Source organism: Ictalurus furcatus, chromosome 1 (assembly GCF_023375685.1).
Source record: "Ictalurus furcatus strain D&B chromosome 1, Billie_1.0, whole genome shotgun sequence".
Lineage (NCBI taxonomy): Eukaryota > Metazoa > Chordata > Actinopteri > Siluriformes > Ictaluridae > Ictalurus > Ictalurus furcatus.
Window position 1 is genome coordinate 34,996,398 of NC_071255.1, and position 26,292 is coordinate 35,022,689.

At 40.5% G+C, this 26,292-nt stretch overlaps 1 protein-coding gene across 1 annotated transcript in view; it reads right to left on the minus strand.

The window, feature by feature from the left end:
* Positions 1-584: 584 nt before the first annotated feature.
* gad2 (glutamate decarboxylase 2) overlaps positions 585-26,292 on the minus strand; it is a 27,584-nt gene continuing 1,876 nt past the window's right edge. The window contains exons 4-16 of the mRNA XM_053625060.1: positions 25,634-25,867; positions 24,263-24,353; positions 22,567-22,679; positions 20,722-20,837; positions 18,691-18,770; positions 18,508-18,562; positions 16,875-16,991; positions 10,541-10,605; positions 8,524-8,602; positions 8,262-8,411; positions 6,754-6,861; positions 5,636-5,725; positions 585-989 (exon numbers count right to left, since the gene is read on the minus strand). Of these exons, the coding sequence (XP_053481035.1) occupies positions 816-989; positions 5,636-5,725; positions 6,754-6,861; positions 8,262-8,411; positions 8,524-8,602; positions 10,541-10,605; positions 16,875-16,991; positions 18,508-18,562; positions 18,691-18,770; positions 20,722-20,837; positions 22,567-22,679; positions 24,263-24,353; positions 25,634-25,867 (1,472 nt within the window). The 3' untranslated portion in view covers positions 585-815. The remainder of the gene's footprint in view (positions 990-5,635; positions 5,726-6,753; positions 6,862-8,261; positions 8,412-8,523; positions 8,603-10,540; positions 10,606-16,874; positions 16,992-18,507; positions 18,563-18,690; positions 18,771-20,721; positions 20,838-22,566; positions 22,680-24,262; positions 24,354-25,633; positions 25,868-26,292) is intronic.

A 26,292-nucleotide genomic window follows, 5' to 3' on the forward strand; every position in this document is an offset into this window, starting at 1 on the left:
ATAGTTACACCAGTAAAGTACTATTCAGATGGGGGTTATTCATTCATTCATTCATTCATTCATCCATTCAGTCTGGAGTAAACGCTTTATGCCGGTCAGAATAAATGATTCTCTCAAAGTTCCGCTTCGTCATTATTACCGCTCTAGTTAAGACCTTTTGGTTCAGCCTGCTTCAGATCTTCCTCCGCTTACTCTTTTTTTTTCTCTGGATAAAAGCCTTTTACTCTAAAACCATTCTAGATAAAGCTTCTTTATGTCCTGTGCTAGGTTTAATATTAACCCAAGAGTTGTTCTCCAGCAGGAATGAAACACTACATTTCTACTGTATTCTCTACTTATCAACACTCAAATGCTGCCTGTGATTATAAAGGCAATACTGAGGTAAGCCAAAGTGCTCTCTCTCTCTCTCTCTCTCTCTCTCTCTCTCTCTCTCTCTCTCTCTCTCATACATCCATTTAAATAAATCTCCTTCCTTCTTATACATCTATAGTGATGACTGGCACTTAGAATATCTGTTCCGCTATAAATGATGCCCTATTGCACAGGATTGAAGCAAATAATTCTTCACGCTCACACCACACATGTAAAGCTTACGCTGACATAGACAGGAGCGGACATGAACACTTCTACAGGGCTTCGGACCAAGACGTCCACGACACGTGGTGCTACGATACTTAAATACGGACTTTTTGACGTTAAATATATTCACCTATATTAGACTTTGAAGAAGGGGGGTGGGGGGTGGGGGGTGGGGTAAGCAATAAAATTACCGTACATTCACAACAAATATTTTGTACATCGAGATGTCGTAAGCGTTACAGGTCCTGTCCGAGTCGCTCGATCTCTTCGATGAGGAAGTCGATGTCCTCGAAGGTGGCGGCCGGGTTGGAGATGACCATGCGGAAGAAGTTGACTTTGTCTCCCTGCGGCTGGTAGCTCACCATGGTCGTGCCGTACTCCATCATCCGAGCTTTGATCGTAGGAGCGACCTGAGGAAAAAGCATTTAACGCCGAGTCAAGAGTTTCTCAATCATCAGGACCACCAAAGTCCATTTAAAATAAAATAAAAAATTAAGGTGAATAGCAGGTAGTGGTGGTGTTTAGCTACTGATTTAGCTGCTGATTTAGACTACGAGTCGATGACTTAATGTAAAAAAATGACCTCGATATTTACATAGGGAACGCAGCACAGATTCAGACGTGGGTTTTTATGCAGGTGCTTAAGTCTGGAACAGTTAAAATGTGTACTGTCCCTTTAAGACATAAGATTTTGTTTGTTCTGTGCGACTAATCCCGCTGTCCTCAAGAAGCTGTATAGTACAGACAGAGCAAGTTGTGAGACTTGTATTTACTTTCATATAGTAACACTTCATAGTTTTTTATACGGTGACTGTGTATTTGTGTATGAATGGAGCATTAGTAATCATAAGCCCTGGGGTTTTTTTTATCTTGAGTAGAAGCATTCAAGACTGAGCTTTTAATACTGTCTAGTCCACAAGAACTTCATTTAAATCCATCCATCCATCCATCTTCTACCGCTTTATCCTTTTTCAGGGTCACGGGGAACCTGGAGCCTATCCCAGAGAGCATCGGGCACGAGGCGGGGTACACCCTGGACAGGGTGCCAATCCATCGCATGGCACAATCACACACACACTCACACACCCATTCATACACTACGGACACTTTAGACACGCCGATCAGCCTACCATGCATGTCTTTGGACTGGGGGAGGAAACCGGAGTACCCGGAGGAAACCCCCGCAGCACGGAGAGAACACGCAAACTCCGCACACACACACATTTTATTTTACATTTTACATTTTATTTTATTTTTTTTTGTGCCCATGCAAACTATTAAGTCAGCTACATATCCAGTTACTGAATGCTAATAGCGTAATTAAACATATAGTAAAGAGTTTTGTAGGACGTTTTTACTGAAACTGTTTTGTAACTCTCCAGTCAAAGCCACACCCCCACCCACGCTTGACTGCTGAATGTCAGCCGTTAAAGGGCGGAGCTTTTTGAATCGGCAGGTAACACGATTGGCAGGTGAGTAGAGATGTCTCGGTCTGCTTGGATGACGGTGGTTGACGTCATTCCAAATATTACAAAATATATATATTTTTAAAAACATCACTGACCATGTTGTTAATGCTACATAAGATTTACACGAAGGAACTAAACACTCAGTGTCAGAAAATATTCAACAAGTTGTACTAAAGTGTTTTATTTCTCTTATACCACAACAATTTAATAGTAATAGTACATTTAATGTTGTGGAACATCCAGGAGACAAGTTAGTTATAAGCTAGAAACAGTTGTTCCCTCACCATCCTCTATGTTTTTCTCTTGAAGTTAATAAGGCAAAAAAAAAAAAAGAAAGAAAAGGAAAGAAAAAAAGCCGCTTGTCATGTTACCGAGAAACGTCAAAGCGTAAACTCCAAGCGTAACGTTACACTGGAGACTCCTTCCATAATCGTTAATAAACATCTCCTTACAGAAGATGCGATGTGTCCATGTGAATAAGGTGTTACTATGGAAACGGTAACACTACTGACAGCACTACTGTCCGAGCCGCTGTTATTGGAATTGAATCAACACGTTATGACCAATCAGATTCGAGTACTTATTTACCATTTAGCAAACATCGTACAATTATATATGTAACTGTCATTTCAGTACCAATGCCTCTTCTCGAAACCTGAAATATCCTCAAACCCCGTGTCAGCCAGCAAGCAGTCAGGAAACCCTCGGCACACTCATGTTCACCAGACCTGACAGACCAATCTAACCCACCGCTTGAAAGTTTATTAAAAGTTTAAAGATCTGTATCTTTAAAGAACGATTGCAGCCAAAGCAGTGACTTTGTGAGTTAAAGTGGTGCTTATTTTCCATTTGAGCCGTGACAGTGATGGGGGATGGGTGATGGTTCGAGGCTGAAGTTATTGACGGCTTGTCTGGTCTATCCGTCAGAGAACAGGGCGATTGCGTTGATTCAGGACAGCTGTGTCTGGCACAGGAAAGAGCGAGGGGCTAAATTTAGCAGCAGACATGCGGCGCTGTATCTGCAGAGAGACGTGCAGGGGTAATCTAGCAATGCCCTGGTGAAAGTAAATTATTCTGTACGGATGTCTCGTGTCACTTTTCATTTGTGGCATCTGTTTAAAGGCTTCTGACAGAAATGTGACTCTGGGACTTTTCTCATCTGCAGAAAAAGTGCGAGTAGGTGGTTTTTGTCTTTGTTATGTGACTCGGGTCGCACTCTGAAAACCCCCGGAGTCCATTTGTCATCACATCGCCTTTCCGTTTAACAAGCGCCTGCTATGCTACGGCGAGAACATGATCTCGTTAAATCACAAACCATAACCACATGACAAAAAGCTTGGGCTGGAGCGGATCTGAGGTTCTGAAGAAGAGATTAGAAAATGCTCCTCACTGTCACCTTGTCGCTTCTGTCTAGGAAAAGAATAAACAATGCTGTGCAGATTTATAGGATCTCAGAATAAAATCGAAGAGAAATATCTCTCACTAACACATTACACGTCTCTCGGGGTTACTGTATTTTCCATTCTATTAGATTTGTGGTTTTTTTTCTTTTCATTTTTAAAGCAAGTGTACGACTTATGAATGGGAATAGATGTGATAATGCAGAAAAGGTTTTCTGGTTGGAGTTCATTTGGTTCCATGTTCAATTCATTTAAACAGATCATGCATATAAAGTAAAAGACAATGCATAGTAACGCAAGTCATGAATTATATACTGTAATCGTTGCCGAGTTGCTGTGGTTTAAGAGGAATAAACACTTCAGGGTGTGCCGTTATAGTTGAATAACTTCAGGGCAATAATAATAATAATAATAATAATAATAATAATAATAATAATAATCCATCCATCCATCTTCTACCGCTTACTCCTTCTTCAGGGTTAATAATAATAATAATAATAATAATAATAATAATAATAATCCATCCATCTTCTACCGCTTACTCCTTCTTCAGGGTTAATAATAATAATAATAATAATAATAATAATAATAATAATAATAATAATAATAATAACAACAACAACAATAGTTATTGTTATTTTATATTATTGTTGTTGTTGTTGTTGTTAATTTAGATTTATTTTTATATATTTTATATAATTAAGATCTATGATGGTGATGATAAATAATTTGTTTATTTCTTCTTCTCCTTCTTCTCCTTCTTCCTCTCCTTGTGTTCTTCCCCTTCTTCTTCCTGTCGTCTTCTTCTTCTTCTTCTTCTTCTCCTTGTCTTCTTCATCTTCTTCCCCTTCTTCTTCCTCTCTTCTTCTTCTCCTTGTCTTCTTCTTCCTCTGTTCTTCTTCTTCCTCTCTTCTTCTTCTCCTTGTCTTCTTCTTCTTCTTCTTCTTCTTCCCCTTCTTCTTCCTCTCTTCTTCTTCCTCTCTTCTTCTTCCTCTTTTCTTCTTCTTCCTCTTTTCTTCTTCCTCTCTTCTTCTTCCTCTTTTCTTCTTCTTCCCCTTCTTCTTCCTCTCTTCTTCTTCATCTCTTCTTCTTCTTCTTCTCCTTCCTCTCCTTCTTCTTCTTCTTCCTTTTCCACTCCTCTTCTTCCTCTCTCCTTCTTCTTCTCCTCCTTCTGTTCAAGTCTGAAAGTGCTTTACTTATAATTATGTAAGTCACCTTAAGAAATCTGTGTGATTTTTTTTTTTTTTACCTGTATTTTACTTCTACCGACATTTCCATAAGTTTTTACTTGTCTCTTTTATTTCAGACCTTTTGTCTTACTCTTTACGGCATCTGCTGGCTTGCTCCAAACAGAGACAATAAAAGCATCTTATCTTCTAAAAATCATTCATAAATTACCTACATATACACAGTGCGGCAAGATAAAAGGCACACTACGCCGATCTAATCAAGTACCTTTTTAATTTAGATTTAGATTCAGTGGAACACTATTCCACAGTTCAGGGGCGATAAAAGAAAAACATCATATCGTAAACTCAGAAGAACCGGACGGAGACGACTCCACTGTCCACTGCCGACAAGCCTAGTCCTTCTTAGAACTAATTTGTATGCCTCAGATACACTTCAAATCAGCGCAGAAATGTAATCTGGCCACCTTGTTGCTGTAGCAAGCATACTAAGTCCACACACGTTCTACATTTAGCTCCTGGTTTTTCCCTACTGACAGACTGACAGATGGACGGCCAGACAGACCAATGGCAAAAATCCCAGACAAGCCAGAAAATGGGCCTCGAGTTCCTGAACGTGACCGTGTAAGTAAGTAACATCTCTGCATGACAAACAGGAAGGAAGCTATTACAGAAAAAAAACTGTTTCAGACGCTTGACCTTGCTGTGACCTTGACCCTGTATGAATCAATTCCCAAATCTAATGAACTGGCTGCAACCATAATTTTACATTCATTTTTACAAACCGTCAATCACTCTTTCTTGAGATATCGCGACAGCGAGAATCTCGCATGGACCTTAAAGCATAATAATAATAATAATAATAATAATAATAATAATAATAATAATAAAGAATAAATCCTAAAAGCATCATAGTCAAAACTGGAGACCTGTTAAGTATCTGAACCAGTGACGTGACCTCGACTTGAACGTTTTAATTCCACTTCTCCTTTAAACTCACCTTGTGTAGACGCTTCATCTTTTCCACTTTGTCTTCCAGGTAGCGCACGCCGGGTGGGAGGTACCAGAAACACACGTTGGTGTGTTGAGGCTGCAAGAACACACACACACACACACACACACACACAACAAGAACAATGACATGAAGACCAATTCATCATTTCGACCATAAAAACTACACACACACACCCACACACACACACACACACACACACCCACATCCATCACTCCATTAAGCATGAAGCTCATTGAGATGCAAACGTGTGGAGGCTGAGGTGGCGTGATTAGCCTCGCCACTCACTGGCTGCCTCGTAATGAGAATAATTGTCGCTGTCAGTTTTGGAGCTGCCGTGTAATCTGTTCAATCAAAAGACCAATTCATGCACAGACAATAAGGCGGGCTGTTCAGGATGGGGGAGTGTGTGTGTGTGTGTGTGTGTGTGTGTGTGTGTGTGTGTTATGGAGCAGGTACCTCATAGAGAGACATTAAACTCCATTATAGCCACTCAGCCCTATTGTGTGTCTCTAGAGGGCAGCACCGGTAAGAGGCAGCCATAACACACTACTCTGTCCACACACACACACACACACACACACACACACAAAGCTCTATTATTTAACATGGCTTGTGACTCACAGCTGACCAGGCATTATTATTTATGCAGCATCTCTGAACTCTGAATTCACTCTGTCAGCTTCAGGGCTTTCGTGAAAAAAAAAAAAAATAAGAACACGATTTAAAATGAAAACGTTGCATTTCCTTTCTCGTGTCTCACGTCCTGCTCCGATTCTATCAGGGTTATAAACCTCACGCAGGCCGTGCTCCTGTGAAGAGGCCACGCTGCCAACAAGCATCATTTCCATTTAGATTAGCCTGGCCTGCTTCCCCTGCTGTCTGAAAGGGAACGCGCTCACAATCAGCACTGACACACTAAATGACTTTATATAAATACTGCTGCGAGTGCTGCGAGTGCTGCGAGTGCTGCTCATTCCCCCGGGCGCTTCATGGGCTTTTTTCATGCAGAAAAAAAGGAGAAATTTGGGTTGGGGGGGACGGGGGACGGGGGGGACTCAGCAAAGTAAATGATAAATATTAAAATATCAGATGGAAGAACTTGCCTTTCCATCAAACACCATCTCGTAGCCTTCTCTGTCCTTTATCTTGTTGTAGAGATATTCAGACAACTCGAGACATTTATCTATCTGAGCCTCGAAGCCAATAGTGCCCTGTGGGGAGAGAGAGAGAGAGAGAGAGAGAGAGAGAGAGAGAGAGAGAGAGATACAGAAATAAAAACAAATAAATGAAGGAAGGAAGTTAGAAAAGAAAAAAAGAAAGAAAGGTAAAAGAAAATAATGAGAAACAAACAGATAATTAGAAAGAAAGAAGGAAAGAAAGAAAGAAAAAAGAGAAAGAATTAAATTATTAATAAATAGAAAGAATGAAGGAAAGAAAGAAATGAGAAAAAAGAAAGAAAGAAAGAAAGAAAGAAAGAAAGAAATAAATGAGATAAATAGAAAGAAAGAATAAAGAGAACAAATGAAATGAATAAATAGAAAGAAAGAAAGAAAGAAATAAGAGAAAGAATTAAATTATTAATGAATAGAAAGAATGAAGGAAAGAAAGAAAGAAATGAGAAAATAGAAAGAAAGACATGAAATGAAATGATGAATAAATAGAAAGAAAGAAAGAATAAAGAGAAAGAATTAAATTAATAAATAGAAATAAATAAAGAAAAAATAAGGAGAAATAATGAAGTGAATAAATAGAAAGAAAGAAAGAAATGAAATGAGAAATAAATAGAAAGAAAGAAAGAAAGAAAGAAAGAAATGAAATGAGAAATAAATAGAAATAAAGAAAGAAAGAAAGAAAGAAAGAAAAAGAAAGAAAGAAAGAAAGAAAGAAATGAGAAATAAATAGAAAGAAAGAAAGAAAGAAAGAAAGAAAGAAAGAAAGAAAAAAAGAAGGAAAGAAAGAAATGAAATGAGAAATAAATAGAAAGAAAGAAAGAAAGAAAAAAGAAAGAAAGAAAGAAAGAAATGAGAAATAAATAGAAAGAAAGAAAGAAAGAAATGAAATGAGAAATAAATAGAAAGAAAGAAAGAAAGAAATGAGAAATAAATAGAAAGAAAGAAAGAAAGAAAGAAATGAAATGAGAAATAAATAGAAAGAAAGAAAGAAAGAAAGAAAGAAAGAAAGAAAGAAAGAAAGAAGGAAGGAAGGAAGGTTTTTTTTTCCTGAACAGGTTCTCTGATAATAAAGCACGGTGCTGTAGGGTTCTACACAGCAGTGTTCTCTATGATTAATGTTGAACATATCACAGTGATATTGTGACATAATGAGCTGCATCAGCTCCAAGAGCCAATCATGTTCCACTATGCTAATGAGAGGTTACATTCACACTAGCATCTGAATTAAGATTTACTTCTATGTTCTATGGAAATTAGGTATGCAGCTTAAACTATTAGCATGTTAGCCTGTAACATCGATCAATCCAATTATACACTGATTAGCGTATATATATATATATATATATATATATATATATATATATATATATATATATATACACACTGTACATGTGTGTAGGAAGTTCTCTCCCTGGCTAAATCTCACTGTACGTGTGTACCTTAGCTCGCCACATGAGCCAGAGCTTGAAGATGTCAACGTGGCGTCCACACTGCAGCGCCTTGTCTCCGGTGTCGTAGCTCAGGTCGTATTGTTTGTCCTGCTGGAACAGGTAACACGCCTGCATCTGGTTACAGCTCTGCATCAAACCCTGCAACAACACAGAGCCCAAAATAACCCACCTAAATAAAACACAATCATTAACGACGGACAATACGGAGATGTCGTCATGATTTCTTTTTTCACCGAACCTCACTCCTCACCTCCTCTCTGACGAGCAAAGCCGAGCACTGCAGGGGCACGGCCATCATCTTATGAGGGTTCCACGTCATGGAGTTCGCCCTGAAAGAGCAAAGTGCAACATACCAAGGGAAGTGTTTTCCAGCTGTGGATCAGGAAGGTCGGCTCAGTGCCACTCGATTTCCTTTAAAGTAAATCAAACTTCATACAACGCAATTAAATTTGATTCACTTAACTTTTAATTGATCATTTTAATCAATTTCTATTTGCGAGGATTCAACATTTCAGATATAATATATGTAGTGCTCATGAGAGTGCGACAAAGGCCATATAAATATAAAAATATATCTACCAACAAAAGTCTTGACTGAAGTGAGTATGATTCTTGTACTCTAATTTCCTGCTTGGTATTTTATCTTATTTTATTTTTTAAAAGTAACATCAAATATCATTTTTAAAATATGATGATATTACTCTGGGCCTAATGGGGGGTGGGGGGGGGGGGACCCTAATGGACACAATATTATTTTCCAAAATTTTCAGAGTTGAATTTTCAAGCATTTTTCAGTTGATTTTCCCCTTTTTTTTTTTTTTTTTTTTGATCTTTTTGGACGCTTTTGCAATACTTTTAATTACTGTATTGGTCCCTAAAGAAACGTAATGAATTAAAGCAAATCGAATTGAAAGAAAATCAATTTAATGAATTATCATACAACACATGGTTATCTTTTGCTATATATATATATATATATATATATATATATATATTAGAAAGCAAAGTGATAATGATAATAAATTATAAGGAGTAGGACAGAGAGTGTGGGATTACCCATGATTCTGTGGAGTTTAGTAGACAAAACAACCTAATGTCAACAAATACAGCAAAATCCTAATATAGACGAATAATATGATAAGGATTTTAGGTTAGAATTTGTTTAAATCCATTCCTGCATGTCCAGCTGCATTTACTCCACATGCTCACAGTAAACGTTTTCTTATCACATGAGCTGAATTACACACTGCTTTTGTTCTCCCAAAAGTCGCAGAGGTTAAACACACTGAACGGCCGCAGGCAAAGACTTCTCAGCAGGATAGAAACTCAACATCAATCATTTGACAGCAAATCAAGCCAGATTTCTCCCTGAGGCCCGAGTATTATTATTATTATTATCGATATGTCTTCCTGTAACGGCGCGTCCCGAAGCGTTTATTCCTCTCGCACCGCAGCGATTACAATTTACCAACGATTACAATTTCTAACGTATTAATCAACGACACGTCACGATTTTATCCCCGCACAGGAACATTTAATATTATGGAACGTCCTGTTCTCGCTTACGTCACAGCAGTCGCAACCAAGCTGTTACAAAGCACTGACACTGGAGACTCCTTCCATGAAACGGTACGAAACGGTACCGTCTCCTCACAGAAATCTTCAGCATATCAACGTTTATATGTTTTCATTTGTTCAACAATGACATTTTTGTATGGTCTGCACTTATATAGCGCTTTTTTAAGCTTAGAGGTTCTACAAAGCCCTTTAGACTGGTTACACTGGTTTACATTTGCGCTTTACACTGGCTTACACTGGTTCTCATTCACACACACACACACACACACACACCAATGGTAGCAGAGCTGCCATACAAGGCGCTAGCTTGTCATCGGGGTGGTATGAGTTCAGTGTCTTGCCCAAGGACACGTCGGCATGTGGAGTCACGTGGGCCGGGAATCAAACCGCCAACCCTAAGATTAGTGGACAACCCGCTCTACCACCTGATCCACAGCCGGCACTTACAACTGGAAGTACTATCCATGCCACTGAAAGTTCAAGAAATCAGTTCACTGAGCTGTGGTATAAAATGCAGTAACACTCTTCCACCTTTGATGGTATATGTGTGTGTCGTCGTAATAAATAAATCATTATACCTATATGAAAAAAAGTGTGGGTCAATGGTAAATAGTGTAATTAGACATGTTGTATATAGGGAATGGAAGAGATGAGTTTATGATTTATAGTGTCTGATCTGCGGCGCTGACCTCTCGACGCCGTTGAGTTTCCATCTGTGTTTCCGGGACATGAGCAGACTCCCTCCCCAGGCGCCCTGCAGAGGAAAACCCAGGAGGTTAACACACTCCAGCACACGGATAACAAGACTGCTTGACACGGCACTACAGTCAACTCCCAAATGTTCTGTCTGAAGGTCACAGCATGCACTAGCCAACCTGTCCACAGCTCAGGACGGTTTCAGTACAAACTAATCCCCTTATACACGTTCTCTAACGCATGCTGATTTGTGAGGGGATCAATGGATTGATTCATTTATTTATTTGTTTGTTGAATGATGTTGCCCCCCCCCCCCCCAACAATTCTTGCCCTTCATTTTCAGGACTTATTAAGATTTTTCTGAACGTTTCCACAATATATTTTCCCAATGTAATATTAATATGTTCCTAATATAACTTTTCCAGGTCTGTCTGCACTACAGCTTGGAAGCTGAGGAAAGAATTTCAACATTTATTTTAAATTTTAGACACATCACATTAAATGTTTTTTTTTCTTTCTTTCTTTCTGGACTGTCTTTAATAAATTTACATGTTTACCTATTTTTTTTTATTTTTTTTAATTTTTTTTGAGTTTTAAAATATCAGTAAAAAATCATAACCCTAAAACTAAAAATCTAAAAATCATCTAGGAATCCCATCAAGGTCATGGCGTGAGTGTGGCAGACGACTGTGTTGGCTAAATGTTGAGATCGACCAAACGTCTACTTAATTTATAGAAAATCTGTATTTGTGAGATTTAATTTTTTAGAGTTAATTTTTTTTTTTTTTTTTTAGGTATTTAGGGTTCTGAATTTTAGAAATCTGACATTTTAGGGTTCTGATTTAAAAAAAAAAAATAAATAAATCTTATCCCTTGCAAGTTCAACACAAACAATTCAACAATTAAAAATGAAAATTTATTTTGAATTCTAATATATATATATATATATATATATATATATATATATATATATATAGTCAAAACTCCACATCTTGATGATTCTTAAAATAATGTAAGTGTCGAGGTTGTAAATTAAAAGTAACTCTTTGAAATTTTGAAATGAATTTGAAGATTACGAAAAAAATCAAGTAGGGACAAAAAATAAATAAATAAATAAATCAAATGCTTAAACCAAGGATTTTCCCTAAATAACAAAGGAAAAGTGACCATAAAAAGAGCACGAAAGGGTTTAATGCTTGAAAGTAGAATTATTCCTCCTTGAAATAATCCCATATAGAAGCAATTCCACCACTTGGCTGATGTAAAGTGTGTGTGTGTGTGTGTGTGTGTGTGTGTGTGTGAGACAACTGCTGAAATGGCCACAGGGTACAAAGCCCTGCCCCACCAGTAAAATGAAGCAATAAACCATTGTTATTATACTCATTGGTCTCAAGAGTATAGAACACACACACACACACACACACACACACGAAGAGTAATAGCTAGTAATTGGTAGCTATTAAATTAAATTATTCCTCCAAGGTGAGTCATTTAGAACATTGACTTCACCTCATATAAAAACGTTAAGCTATATTAACAACTTGATTGGTGGTAGGGAAAATGATTTATTTTTAGAACGAGCATTTGATCATAACACAATATCCGAATGGTTGAAGGAATAATTTATCGGACGTGAAAATCATGTTTCTTCCATTTGATTTCCGTCCGTTCCTGCAAGAGAGATTATAATACATTATATATACAATTTTATTTTGAATTCTTTTAAAGAATTGTTTATCACTCGAGAGCAAGCTGTTAAAGCAAACTATTCAAGAATTCAAACTCTTTTCTATTGATAAAAATGATATTGAAGCCTTCGAAGCAGAAAATTGCTATTTTTTAAAAGATTTTGCGTTCCAATCTGCGATAAAAGACAATAAAAGACTACATAGCAGAAACAATATAAGTGTTTATTTATTTATTTGTTTGTTTGTGTTTATTTTTCCCTTTGTTCTTTTATTCATGTATTAATTTTCAACTTTTATTTTTACCAAAAGATGGATAAGTATTTTGGTTCTCTTTTTTTTTTTTTTTTTTTTTTTTTTTTTTACCAAGAGTGTGCTTCATCAAGGCCAATGCACAGCAATCCAAGATTCAAAACTGCTACCACTGTAGAACTGACTGACGGTGAATCTGTTTAACAGTCAGCGGAGCTGAGAACGCAACAGGATGTAGGTATTTGGTAGGGTAAAGAGAGTGATGCAGTGATGATGAGCCAGCAGTGACAGCTCACATGGAGCACTTCACAAAGCCTGCACATGACATGTACACTCAACACAAAGATACCATGTCATAGAGTGAACACCTCAGCACATAGTCACCACATCAGCACAGTCACTACATCAGCACAGTCACTACATCAGCACAGTCACTACATCAGCACCTAGTAACTACATCAGCACACCGTCACCACATCAGCACAGTCACTACTTCAGCACACAGTCACTACATCAGCACAGTCACTACATCAGCACAGTCACTACATCAGCACCTAGTAACTACATCAGCACACAGTCACTACATCAGCACAGTCACTACTTCAGCACACAGTCACTACATCAGCACAGTCACTACATCAGCACAGTCACTACATCAGCACCTAGTAACTACATCAGCACACAGTCACTACATCAGCACAGTCACTACTTGAGCACACAGTCACTACATCAGCACAGTCACTACATCAGCACAGTCACTACATCAGCACCTAGTAACTACATCAGCACACAGTCACTACATCAGCACCCAGTAACTACATCAGCACACAGTCACTACATCAGCACCCAGTAACTACATCAGCACACAGTCACTACATCAGCACCCAGTAACTACATCAGCACACAGTCACTACATCAGCACCTAGTAACTACATCAGCACACAGTCACTACATCAGCACCCAGTAACTACATCAGCACACAGTCACTACATCAGCACCTAGTAACTACATCAGCACACAGTCACTACATCAGCACCCAGTAACTACATCAGCACACAGTCACTACATCAGCACCCAGTAACTACATCAGCACACAGTCACTATGTCAGCACACAGTCACCACATCAGTACAGTCACTACATCAGCACCTAGTAACTACATCAGCACACAGTCACCACATCAGCACAGTCACTACATCAGCACACAGTCACCACATCAGCACACATTCACCACATCAGCACACATTCACCACATCAGCACACAGTCACCACATCAGCACACAGTCACCACATCAGCACACAGTCACCACATCAGCACACAGTCACCACATCAGCACACATTCACCACATCAGCACACATTCACCACATCAGCACACAGTCACCACATCAGCACACAGTCACTACATCAGCACACAGTCACTACATCAGCACACAGTCACCACATCAGCACACAGTCACTACATCAGCACACATTCACCGCATCAGCACACAGTCACCGCATCAGCACACAGTCACCGCATCAGCACACAGTCACCGCATCAGCACCCAGTCACTGCAGCAGCACACAGTCACCGCATCAGCACACAGTCACTACATCAGCACACAATCACTAAATCAGCACCCAGTCACTACATCAGCACACAGTCACCACATCAGCACACAGTCACTGCATCAGCACAGTCACTACATCAGCACACATTCACTACATCAGCACACAGTCACCACATCAGCACCCAATAACTACATCAGCACACAGTCACCACATCATCACACAGTCACCACATCAGCACCCAGTAACTACATCAGCACACAGTCACCGCATCAGCACCCAATAACTACATCAGCACACAGTCACTACATCAGCACACAGTCACCACATCAGCACCCAGTAACTACATCAGCACACAGTCACCGCATCAGCACACAGTCACCGCATCAGCACACAGTCACCACATCAGCACACAGTCACTACATCAGCACACAGTCACCACATCAGCACCCAATAACTACATCAGCACACAGTCACCACATCATCACACAGTCACCACATCAGCACCCAGTAACTACATCAGCACACAGTCACCGCATCAGCACACAGTCACCGCATCAGCACACAGTCACCGCATCAGCACACAGTCACCATATCAGCACACAGTCACCGCATCAGCACACAGTCACCACATCAGCACACAGTCACTACATCAGCACACAGTCACCGCATCAGCACACAGTCACCATATCAGCACACAGTCACCGCATCAGCACACAGTCACCACATCAGCACCCAGTAACTACATCAGCACACAGTCACCGCATCAGCACACAGTCACCGCATCAGCACACAGTCACTACATCAGCACACAGTCACTACATCAGCACACAGTCACCACATCAGCACCCAATAACTACATCAGCACACAGTCACCACATCATCACACAGTCACCACATCAGCACCCAGTAACTACATCAGCACACAGTCACCGCATCAGCACACAGTCACCGCATCAGCACACAGTCACCGCATCAGCACACAGTCACCATATCAGCACACAGTCACCGCATCAGCACACAGTCACCGCATCAGCACACAGTCACCACATCAGCACACAGTCACTACATCAGCACACAGTCACTACATCAGCACACAGTCACCACATCAGCACACAGTCACCATATCAGCACACAGTCACCGCATCAGCACACAGTCACCGCATCAGCACACAGTCACCATATCAGCACACAGTCACCGCATCAGCACACAGTCACCGCATCAGCACACAGTCACCGCATCAGCACACAGTCACCGCATCAGCACACAGTCACCATATCAGCACACAGTCACCATATCAGCACACAGTCACCGCATCAGCACACAGTCACCGCATCAGCACACAGTCACCACATCAGCACACAGTCACCACATCAGCACACAGTCACTACATCAGCACACAGTCACTACATCAGCACACAGTCACCACATCAGCACACAGTGACTACATTAGCACACAGTCACCACATCAGCACACAGTGACCACATCAGCACGCAGTCACTACATCAGCACGCAGTCACTACAGCAGCACACAGTCACCGCATCAGCACACAGTCACTACATCAGCACACAGTGACTACATCAGCACACAGTCACTACATCAGCACACAGTCACCACATCAGCACCCAGTCACCACATCAGCACCCAGTCACTACATCAGCACACCGTCACCTCATCAGCACACAGTGACTACATCAGCACACAGTCACCACATCAGCACACAGTGACTACATCAGCACACAGTCACCACATCAGCACCCAGTCACTACATCAGCACACAGTCACCACATCAGCACACAGTCACTACATCAGCACACAGTCACCACATCAGCACCCAGTCACTACATCAGCACACCGTCACCTCATCAGCACACAGTCACCACATCAGCACACAGTGACTACATCAGCACACAGTCACCACATCAGCACCCAGTCACCACATCAGCACCCAGTAACTACATCAGCACACCGTCACCTCATCAGCACACAGTGACTACATCAGCACACAGTCACCACATCAGCACCCAGTCACTACATCAGCACACCGTCACCTCATCAGCACACAGTGACTACATCAGCACACAGTCACCACATCAGCACACAGTGACTACATCAGCACACAGTCACCACATCAGCACACAGTGACTACATCAGCACACAGTCACTACATCAGCACACAGTCACCACATCAGCACCCAGTCACCACATCAGCACACAGTCACCACATCAGCACACAGTCACTACATCAGCACACAGTCACCACATCAGCACCCAGTCACTACATCAGCACACCGTCACCTCATCAGCACACAGTCACCACATCAGCACACAGTGACTACATCAGCACACAGTCACCACATCAGCACCCAGTCACCACATCAGCACCCAGTAACTACATCAGCACACCGTCACCTCATCAGCACACAGTGACTACATCAGCACACAGTCACCACATCAGCACCCAGTCACTACATCAGCACACCGTCACCTCATCAGCACACAGTGACTACATCAGCACACAGTCACCACATCAGCACACAGTGACTACATCAGCACACAGTCACCACATCAGCACACAGTGACTACATCAGCACACAGTCACTACATCAGCACACAGTCACCACATCAGCACCCAGTAACTACATCAGCACACCGTCACCTCATCAGCACAGTCACTACATCAGCACCCAGTCTCCACACCATCACAGTCACCATATCAGCACACAGTCACCACATCATCACACAGTCACCACATCATCACACAGTCACCACATCAGCACACAGTCACCACATCAGCACACAGTCACTTCAACAGCAACTGAATAACTTTGTACTCACATCCACATGCATCCAAACGTTATACTTCTTACAGATGTCCGAGATGGCGATCAGAGGATCAAATGCTCCGTACACTGTCGTCCCAGCTGTAGCACTCACAAAGAATGGTACATAACCCTGAGAAAGAAAGAAAGAATTAAATATAACAAACAAACAACACAAATAAATAAACAAAAACATGAACAAAAATGCAGTGAGTAATAAAAAAAAATGTATTAAAAAGAGAATATAATAGAATGATGAACAAAAGGTAATAGAATAAAATAAAATTGAATATAATGAGGAGGAGAACAGAAAATAATTTAATTCCATAGAAGAGAATATAATACAATTATCATAAACTAGTAATATCATAGCATAGAAAAAGGGAGCAGAATATAATAGAAAGAAAGAAACCGAGAAAGAAGAAGACACAAACCAAGAAAGTGATAAAGAAACGAAGAAAGAAAGAAAGTCACATTTGGTTGAGCTTTTTCACACTTAGCTCCTAAACTCTGGACTAGCCTTCCTGATAATGTTTGGGGTTCAGACACACTTGCTCAGTTGAAATCCAGATTAAAAACACATTTCTTTAGCCATGCATTCACATAACGCCTCTCATAACCTTGTACTCCAGTCATCTCTGATAAAACGATAACAAATGCACATGGTCATCTCTGCCTGAAATGCAATGAACATCCTTCTCCTTTTGTTTCCTGTTCCTAATCAGTGAATGTGCCAGCTCCAGTTCAGAACCAGCCTCTACGAAGATTCCAGATGACACCAACGCCTGCCAAGAATTTGGATGATTCCAACGTCTAATCGTCACAATCACAAGCTCTGCACCTGTTGCTCCTGGGGTAGCAGTGTGCCTGACCCGTTCTGCTCTCCGGGCTGGCCTGGACCGTCCTGGTGCCCTGCTTCTGGAGTTCTCCTCACCTGGAGGCCAGTCACTGGTGCTGAGGACGGCCCCACGTGGACAGCCTGGGGACACACTTGGAAGCCGTGAAGGTGGCATTGGAGTGCAATTGATGCGGGCAGTTTTGATGCAGTGTCTTGGGACTGCGGTTGTGGTGACGGGTTTGGTACCGCAACTGCCACAAGCAGACCGCGCTCGGGTCTCCATCCATGGGTGGACAGTTCATGACTCCATGTTGAGACTGTGCTGAGTTTCCTGATTTCACAGCCGCACTTTTTGTTCTATCTTGTAGCAGACAGTTATAGAAGGGATTTATTTATAGTCGCACTATCCGGTGTCACCCAGATGAGGACGCGTTCCCTTCTGAGTCTGGTTCCTCTCAAGGTTTCTTCCTCATATCATCTCAGGGAGTTTTTCCTCACCACCGTCGCCTCTGGCTTGCTCATGAAGGATAAATTTATCAATTTAAAATTTAGATCTGAAATTGATATATTTCTATAAAGCTGCTTTGTGACAATGTCCATTGTGAAACGTGCTACACAAATGATCCTGAACTGAACCGAACTGAACATTAATGCGTGTATCAGATCAGGAGATTACGTCAGTTGTTCAGTGTTCAGTGCACTTCAGCTGTAAAGGTTAGACGAAGTGCAGACTGATGAAGCAGACTTAATACTTAATGTGTGTCTATGTATGTGTGTGTGTGTGTGCGTGTGTGCGTCAGACTTTCATTACCTTCTGCTTGGCCTCCACTATCCTCCGCTCCAGGTCAGAAGGGATCAGCTTTCCCCTGTCAGAGACAAAAGCACTATTTTACCGCTGGAGCCATGTGTGATTGTCATTAAGCCATGCGTAAGTGTATTCCTCAATTCTCCAGCCATGCACAAAAAAACAGCACTATGGAATATCCAGACTCACCGCTCATCGGCTTTGATACAAATCACGCTCTCTGTTCCTATTCCAAGAGCTGCAGCTCCCTTCTTGATCGAGAAATGACTCTGAAATGAAGAACAGAGTATTTCAGTCAAAGGTTAGAAAGATTCAAATGCTACAACAGTTTTGAGCAGTGGAATGAAACATACAGCCTGTGGGCCAGGACTAGATCAAGAAAAGAAATGAATGGAATTACCAAGTGAACCGAATGAAATTAGAATCTCTATTTTGCAACTGCGTTGAAAGATTTGAAAGAAAGAGCTTGTCTGTTATCCCAGAGCTATAGAGCTCTAATAAACTCAGGGCCATGGACTCAGTTAGTGACAAAACGTGCTAATCATCCGCAGTTCTTTAATAGCCAGCTAAAAATCTGATGCTGTTAACTTATCTCTTTTGGAAAATAAGTAGGCACAGAGAAAAATGAAAAGAAATGATCGATACAAATGATAGACAGTGATGGACACAAAAAGAAAGAAAGAAAGACAAAAGAGAGAATAGAACAATACAAAACAGAATAGAATAAAATAGAACAGAATAACAAAATAAATAAAAGTATAGAATAGAATGATGATAAAACAGGAATTATAGAACAGAATGGAATAGAAAGATGAAAGAATATATAGAATATATAGAATAGAATGACAAATGATAGAATAGAATAGAATGACAGTAGAAAGAAAGTACAAAATAGAATGATGAAAGAAAGAATGTATAGAATAGAATAGAACAGAATAGAAAAGAATAGAACAGAACAGAAAAGAATAGAACGGAATAGAATAGAAAAGAATAGAATGGAATAAAATAGAACAGAACAGAATAGAATGATGAAAGGGCAAAAATACAGAATAGAATGATGAAAGAAAGAATGTATAGAATAGAATAGAACAGAATAGAATAGAAAAGAATAGAACAGAATATAATAGGAAAAGAATAGAATGGAATAAAATAGAACAGAACAGAATAGACTGTTGAAAGGGAAAAAATACAGAATAGAATGATGAAAGAAAGAATGTATGGCACAGAATAGAATAGAAAAGAATAGAGCAGAATCAAAACGAATAGAATAGAATGATGAAAGAAAGAATGTACAGAATAGAATGGGAATAGAATGATGAAAGAGCAAAAGTATAGAATCGAATGATGCAAGAAAGAAACTATAGAACGTGTAGAAAAGACTAGAATATAATAGTGAATAGAATAATGAATAGAATAGGGGAAACAGAGTATTAAACTCAGAGCCATAAACTCAGCTACTGATGAGCAAATGATCTGCAGTTACAGAACAACACTTCTTCCGACGATTCCAAGAACATGGACCAGTTCCTACTTCTGTTCTGAGGTAAGTATAGAAAGCAGTGTGTTTAATTTTGAAAGAATATATCATGGTAAAAATCTATCGATTTGCAAAGGCAACTGATTAAAAAGATTAAATTAGTGAGTTAGCTACGTAGCAGAGTTGAAGTAAACCGAGTTTGGAGTTACTATAGCCTTCCCGGCTGGTTATCCTCCTCTGATCTCTCTCATCAGCAAGGCGTTTGATGAGCGTTCGGCGAAGTGTAATGTAGCCTAAAATGGGCTTGACACCTGTGCTTTCGAGCATTGTGTTTTCAAGGCAACAAATATATTTGGTCTCTTATTGAAACACTGTCTGTAAATAACAGTCTTAGCCAAATGCTGCGAATGAAATGGCAGCTAGTGCACTTATCTGCTAGACTGAAGGTCAGGACTAACTTTGGCTGTGGCATTTCACAACAGTACTAATAAAGAGAGTGTTGCTAAAGTGGCCTGGGTCTGTTTACTGAGGCCATTACTCAAAACAGAACTATCTTCAATTACACAGGTGTGAAAAGCATCAGCAAAGTGCATGTAATTTAAAAAAAAAAAAAAAAAAAGGCAAAGATAAAATTCAGCAGCTGCACCTTGTTGTAAGCTGACATTGTTGTACCGTGATATGATGCTCATAATAAAGAAAAAACACAATGCAAAGACATGAAGAAAAAATAAAAATGACCGTACATGCTCGGACGTGAAGGCCACCAGCTTGGGCACTGATGACATCCCTTTCTCTTTGACTTCAGGAAACATCTTGTAGCGGGCCAGCAACATGGCGTACATGTTGGAAATGGCGCCACCTGCAGGAGGACGATGCATTTTAGATACATGACTGCTACAACTGTAATACCTTTCTTTGGCCTGATTCTCCACGGTTTATGTTTGTCATACTAAGAGTGAGTCTTACATATTAATGAGGTCCTGTAGCACTGCAGTGATTAAGGAAACAGAGCGTGAAATGTTATTTGCATTACATTAGTGTCCACAAGCTGGACTGGGGCTAAGAAGATCTTCTGTTTGCCTGTACAAATGACTGCAGTGCCCTCCATTACATTACGACAAGTTAATGTTGTTTAAACTTGAGCTCCCTTCAAGCCTAGACATAATTCGACTCGACCATGGCTTGTCCACAGCCATCGAGGTGCAATGAGAGGTACATTAAGAACCTTCCGTCCTAAAAGCCAGGAGGTGTAACGAACAGCTGAGTCACTGGGTGTCTTCAAGCTAAAGCTGGTCTTGGACTGTATGAGATGATCCTGATGGAATCGTGGCTGAAATCTACAACAGCCTCTGTGATGATGTGCTTTCTCCATGCCAGATTATACCATAAAGATCCTCTAATGACAGACCAATGAAAAAAATGACTGCATTCTGCTTACTTCATCAACCAGCAGTAAACAAGCTTCAAAGTGAGCTTGAGGTTATTCTTCCTGTACATTAGCATGTTTTGTTTATGTTCCGCCATCGCCACTACCGTATTTGTAGCTGTCCCGTGAGATTAATGATAATGATAATGAGACTTTATTGATCACATATACACTATAGCACATTTCTTCACATATCCCAGCATGTCCGGAAGTTGGGGTCAGAGCACAGGGTCAGCCATGATACAGCGCCCCTGGAGCAGAGAGGGTTAAGGGCCTTGCTTAAGGGCCCAACAGTGTCAGCTTGGCAGTGCTGGGGCTTGAACCCCGGACCTTCCGAGCTGTAACTGCCAAGCCACTACTGCCCCAAGCCACAATCCATGTTTGGCGTCATCCTATGCCATACTCCTGTTGGTGGAACTTTCCACTGGTGAGCATGTGACATTATGCTTTTCTTAACCAGTCACCTGCCAATCCCCACTCAACAGCTAGCTATACAACAGACGACAGCTACCAGCTGGGAATTGAGAAGACTATCATATGATTCACCTGAGACACATGAAGCCAGCCAACCACGTGTGTTCAAATTGCTGCTCATGCTGCATCACAGGGCAGTGGAACACACTTGGCTCACTCCCACCCGGAGAGCATGGCCATTTTTGCTCCCTCGACTGCCGGCCACTGACGGCTGTGGCATCGTCAGGATTCTTGTGATCTCCCAGCAATAAGGCAAATCCATTCTGTTGCAACCCTATATTATGCTTTCTAGAGCATTCTAACCGATTTCAACCGAACTCACGTCCAAAGAATTATCCAGTAAAATATGGCCAAAATACATACAATGTAAATACAGCTTAAGAAAGAAGACTAACCTCTTGTTCCAGCACTAAAAGAAACAAAGAAACGTTATGTCTTTGCTTCCTGTACTGGCTCATGGCACGTACTCCTCTCTAGCAGAGTTTTAGCTTGATTATATTCTTAGACTCTGACCTAATTGTAATACCATGAGGATATGTTTCTGATGCAGACTACAAAGCACTTCTGTAAGGTTCTCTGCTTAATGTTTTCAATCGAAATACAAATGTTAAAGCTGCTTTATCGACAGCTACACACGACTACTATGTACTGTATATCAATATCAGTCAAAGAGCAGGGTTTATCTTACCTGGTGAGAAGATGCCATCTCCACGGCCATCTTCCCAACCAATGATCTCTCTCATCTTCTTCAGCGTGACGTATTCCAGCAGGACAAACACAGGAGCCACCTCATAAGTAAACCTGTACATCATATCACATGACCCGGTAAGGAACGGTGCACTGGAATGGCGTGTACAGAGCACCAAGGGTGACATCTCTACTTAATAATAATAATAATAATAATCATCATCATACAGGGCAAGGACGTATTAATGTGCAGCAATTAGGTTTTTTTAAGTTGTGGGAACAACGTAATTAACCCATAGCCATGACTTAGTAACATGATGAATGGTGTAATTACATACAGTATTAATAAGTTGTGTTGTATATACATGGGCCTCCCGGACAGCTCCATCAAACCCCTTCAAATGATTCAGAATGCAGCAGTACGCCTCGTCTTCAACCAGCCCAAGAGAACCCACGTCACACCCCTCTCCATCTCCCTCCACTGGCTTCCTGTATCCGCCCGTATCAAATTCAAGGCCTTGATGCTCACGTACAAGACCTTGTCTGGAACAGCACCTCCTACCTCAACTCTCTCCTGAATTCTTACGTTCCCTCAAGCAATCTGCGATCAATCAACAACCGATGCTTAGTAGTGCCTACTCAACGTGGCTCAAGATCCCTTTCAAGAACATTCAAACTAACTGTTCCTCAGTGGTGGAATGAACTTCCAATATCAATCCGGACCGCGGAATCTCTCACCATCTTCAAAAAAACAACTCTTCCGTGAACACCTAACCAACCCATACATTTTTTTTAAAACAATTAAAAATTGCACTTACACCTCGACTCTGCGCACTTTGCTTCTTCTGGAACTCAATTAAAGATCTTGTACAGTAGCACTACTTGCATTGTTCTCTGCTTGATATATCGCTTTGCTTGTATTCTCTCATTTGTAAGTCGCTTTGGATAAAAGCGTCCGCTAAATGAATCAACGTAAATGTAATATACAAGGTTTTATGGTGACCACCACAAGCTGCCCTTTATTATTAATTACTATATGTAGATCAATTCTTTTTTTTGTTTGTTTGTTTGTTTTACATGAGGTTGTTCACATAAAAAAAATGCTTTAAAAAAATTATTAACATCTTAGTTCTATTGTTTGTAACATCTAGAGCAAATCGCCTAGCTTATATCAGTGATGATATGTTTTTATTTTATTTTACTTTACAGCACATTTTTTAAAATCTGCTTATTATTAGCTTCAAATGATGTGTTACTATAGAACGGATAACGTTAGACCAAGCGCATTAATATAAACCCCATGATTTGCAGCTGCACTGCTGTCAGAGCTACTGTTATAGAAACTTACACTTAACACTTTTAGCCAATCAGAATCCAGAATTCAACTATGTTATACAACTGCTACTGAACAAAAAAAAAAACAATCAATTTTGTAGAATCTCTGAAGTATAAAATCCCTTCCTCTTCCTTCTTCTTTAAGAAAGGATCCGTCACATCTACAGCTCTCACTATATTACCATTTTGATTAGCGTCAATGAAACTGCATTTCATTTCATTTCATTTGAATTTTCTTATCCTGAATACTGGTGATAAGGGAGTGATGGAGGATGTTCAGGGTCCATGCCTTTTATCATTTCCATTCCTTTCAGTTTAGATCTGAGAGAAGGTCTGTTTTTTTTTTTTTGTTAGGAACTCACATGTTGGTGTTGGCGGTGGACGTGAGCCAGTCAGCGGCGAGGCCGACCATGTCTAATCCAGTGGAGAGCTGGTTGAAGTACCTGGGGTGAGCTTGAAATAACCAGATGAATGAGAATAAAATGAAATTATGGAATCCTTCACATATGGGTGATTTCTTCATCCTTTTTTTTTTTTTTTTTTTTTTTTTAATCTACCGTGTGAGGTTTCACTGAGCGCTGGATTTCTACTGGTGCTAGAATGAAGTTCCTGAAGGTCACACTGCAGCTTTTCAATGTCAACAGGCCTGAAGTTGTATGTACAGTAAATGTTGTTGTTTTTTTTTTACTGTTTACAATTTCCCACCAGATTTACAAAACCGTAGCTGATTTTCTTCGTACTCACGTACTGTATGTTGATAAATGGTAATCGGATTAAAATGACCAAGCATGCTCACGACACAGCTGATTTACATTTAGCCACACCCATAAAACTCTATAAAGGGCAAAGCTCTCAGAGAGCTGAAAATAACAAAATGACGACTAAATGACTGTAAGAGCAGCTCATAAGTGTCGTATGTCTTTGTCCTAACTGAATAGCGCGTCTTATGTGTCTTCATTTATGGACACAAGAAAGTGCAGTCGTGTCTGATTGTACGGTGGAGAATAAATATCCAGTGCGCTCAAGAAATCCCACACTGCATTGCAGTGACTATTATGGCTTTAAATGACACGACACCCATAACGCATTGCTCCATTTGTAGGTTTTGTGGGTTTTGACACTCATCAAGCTAAATCTAAAACCTTAGCTTGTTAAAACACATTTGATTGGCTGCCAGTTACTATAGTGAGAAGCTGACCAATCAGGATTCAGCATCACACTCACACACTCCATTTCATGGTGGATCTGGAGCTTATACTGGGAGCACTGGGTGTGAGATGGGAATACATCCTGGATGGGAAGCAAGACCCAAGACACACACACACACACACACACACACACACTCATTCACAACACTATGAGGAAATTTAGAGTCGCTAATCCATTAGTTCTTGGTCTTGGGAAGAAACCAGAGAACCCAGAGGAAAAGTGAAGGTGATGTGGAGATGTTATAACCCCCATAAATCAATAAAGTGCCATTTAAAAGATGACCTAATGAACTCCAAACAAGCCTAGCTAATTTAAACACCACCAACAGTGCAACGGTGTTTAATTACCAAATTAATAAATGCATCATCCATCCAACTCTTACTAATCACGGTTCCTTCAGCCAATATTTACTCCAGTTCCATCATAAAAACGAGCATGAATAATAGCTTAAAGTAAAACATTCTACACCGGTGTGAACCCACATGGTCACGTGATCCTCTCCACCACCACCCCGCATTTGGTACCTGTTTTGATGGCGTATTTGAGCGTGGCGCGGCAGCTGATCAGAATATCATCCAGGGTTTCGGGTTCATCCGACAGCTCCCAGTTGTTCCTCTGCAGCAGTTCGTTGGGGTAATGAAAATCAATCACTTTAGTCGACCTGTCGAAAGACTCCACGATGTACGCCAGCAAAATATCCACGACCTCCTGCAGGAAAGTCATCGTCTTCAGGTCGCCGTTTAAAGCGGGGAGAAGATCTGCAGGGGAGGAGGAAAAAACAATAATGATTCTAATAATTAAACACCGCGTTAGAACAGCACGCGGGACACACGGGGACATTTCCTTCTCCATTTCCGCCGAGGAATTTCCGTTTAACCTTGAGGAGGAAAACTGAAGGTCGGAGCTTCTTACAGACAAGCAAAGGAGACACAAAGGAGATTTTCGTTTCTTCAGAATAGAAACAATAATAAGCTGATACCACGAGATATTTCATTTCCTTCTCAAAATCACCCAAAGGACAAATAGTCATTATTACGCAGAACAATTACGCACCATAAACAATATAAGAAATGTATCATTTATTTTAAATCGGATTCAGATAAATAAGGAATCACAATACAGGGACAAGAAGAACACGAACCAATCAAATCAGAGAAAGATAAAGAAATGCAAATGGCATGAA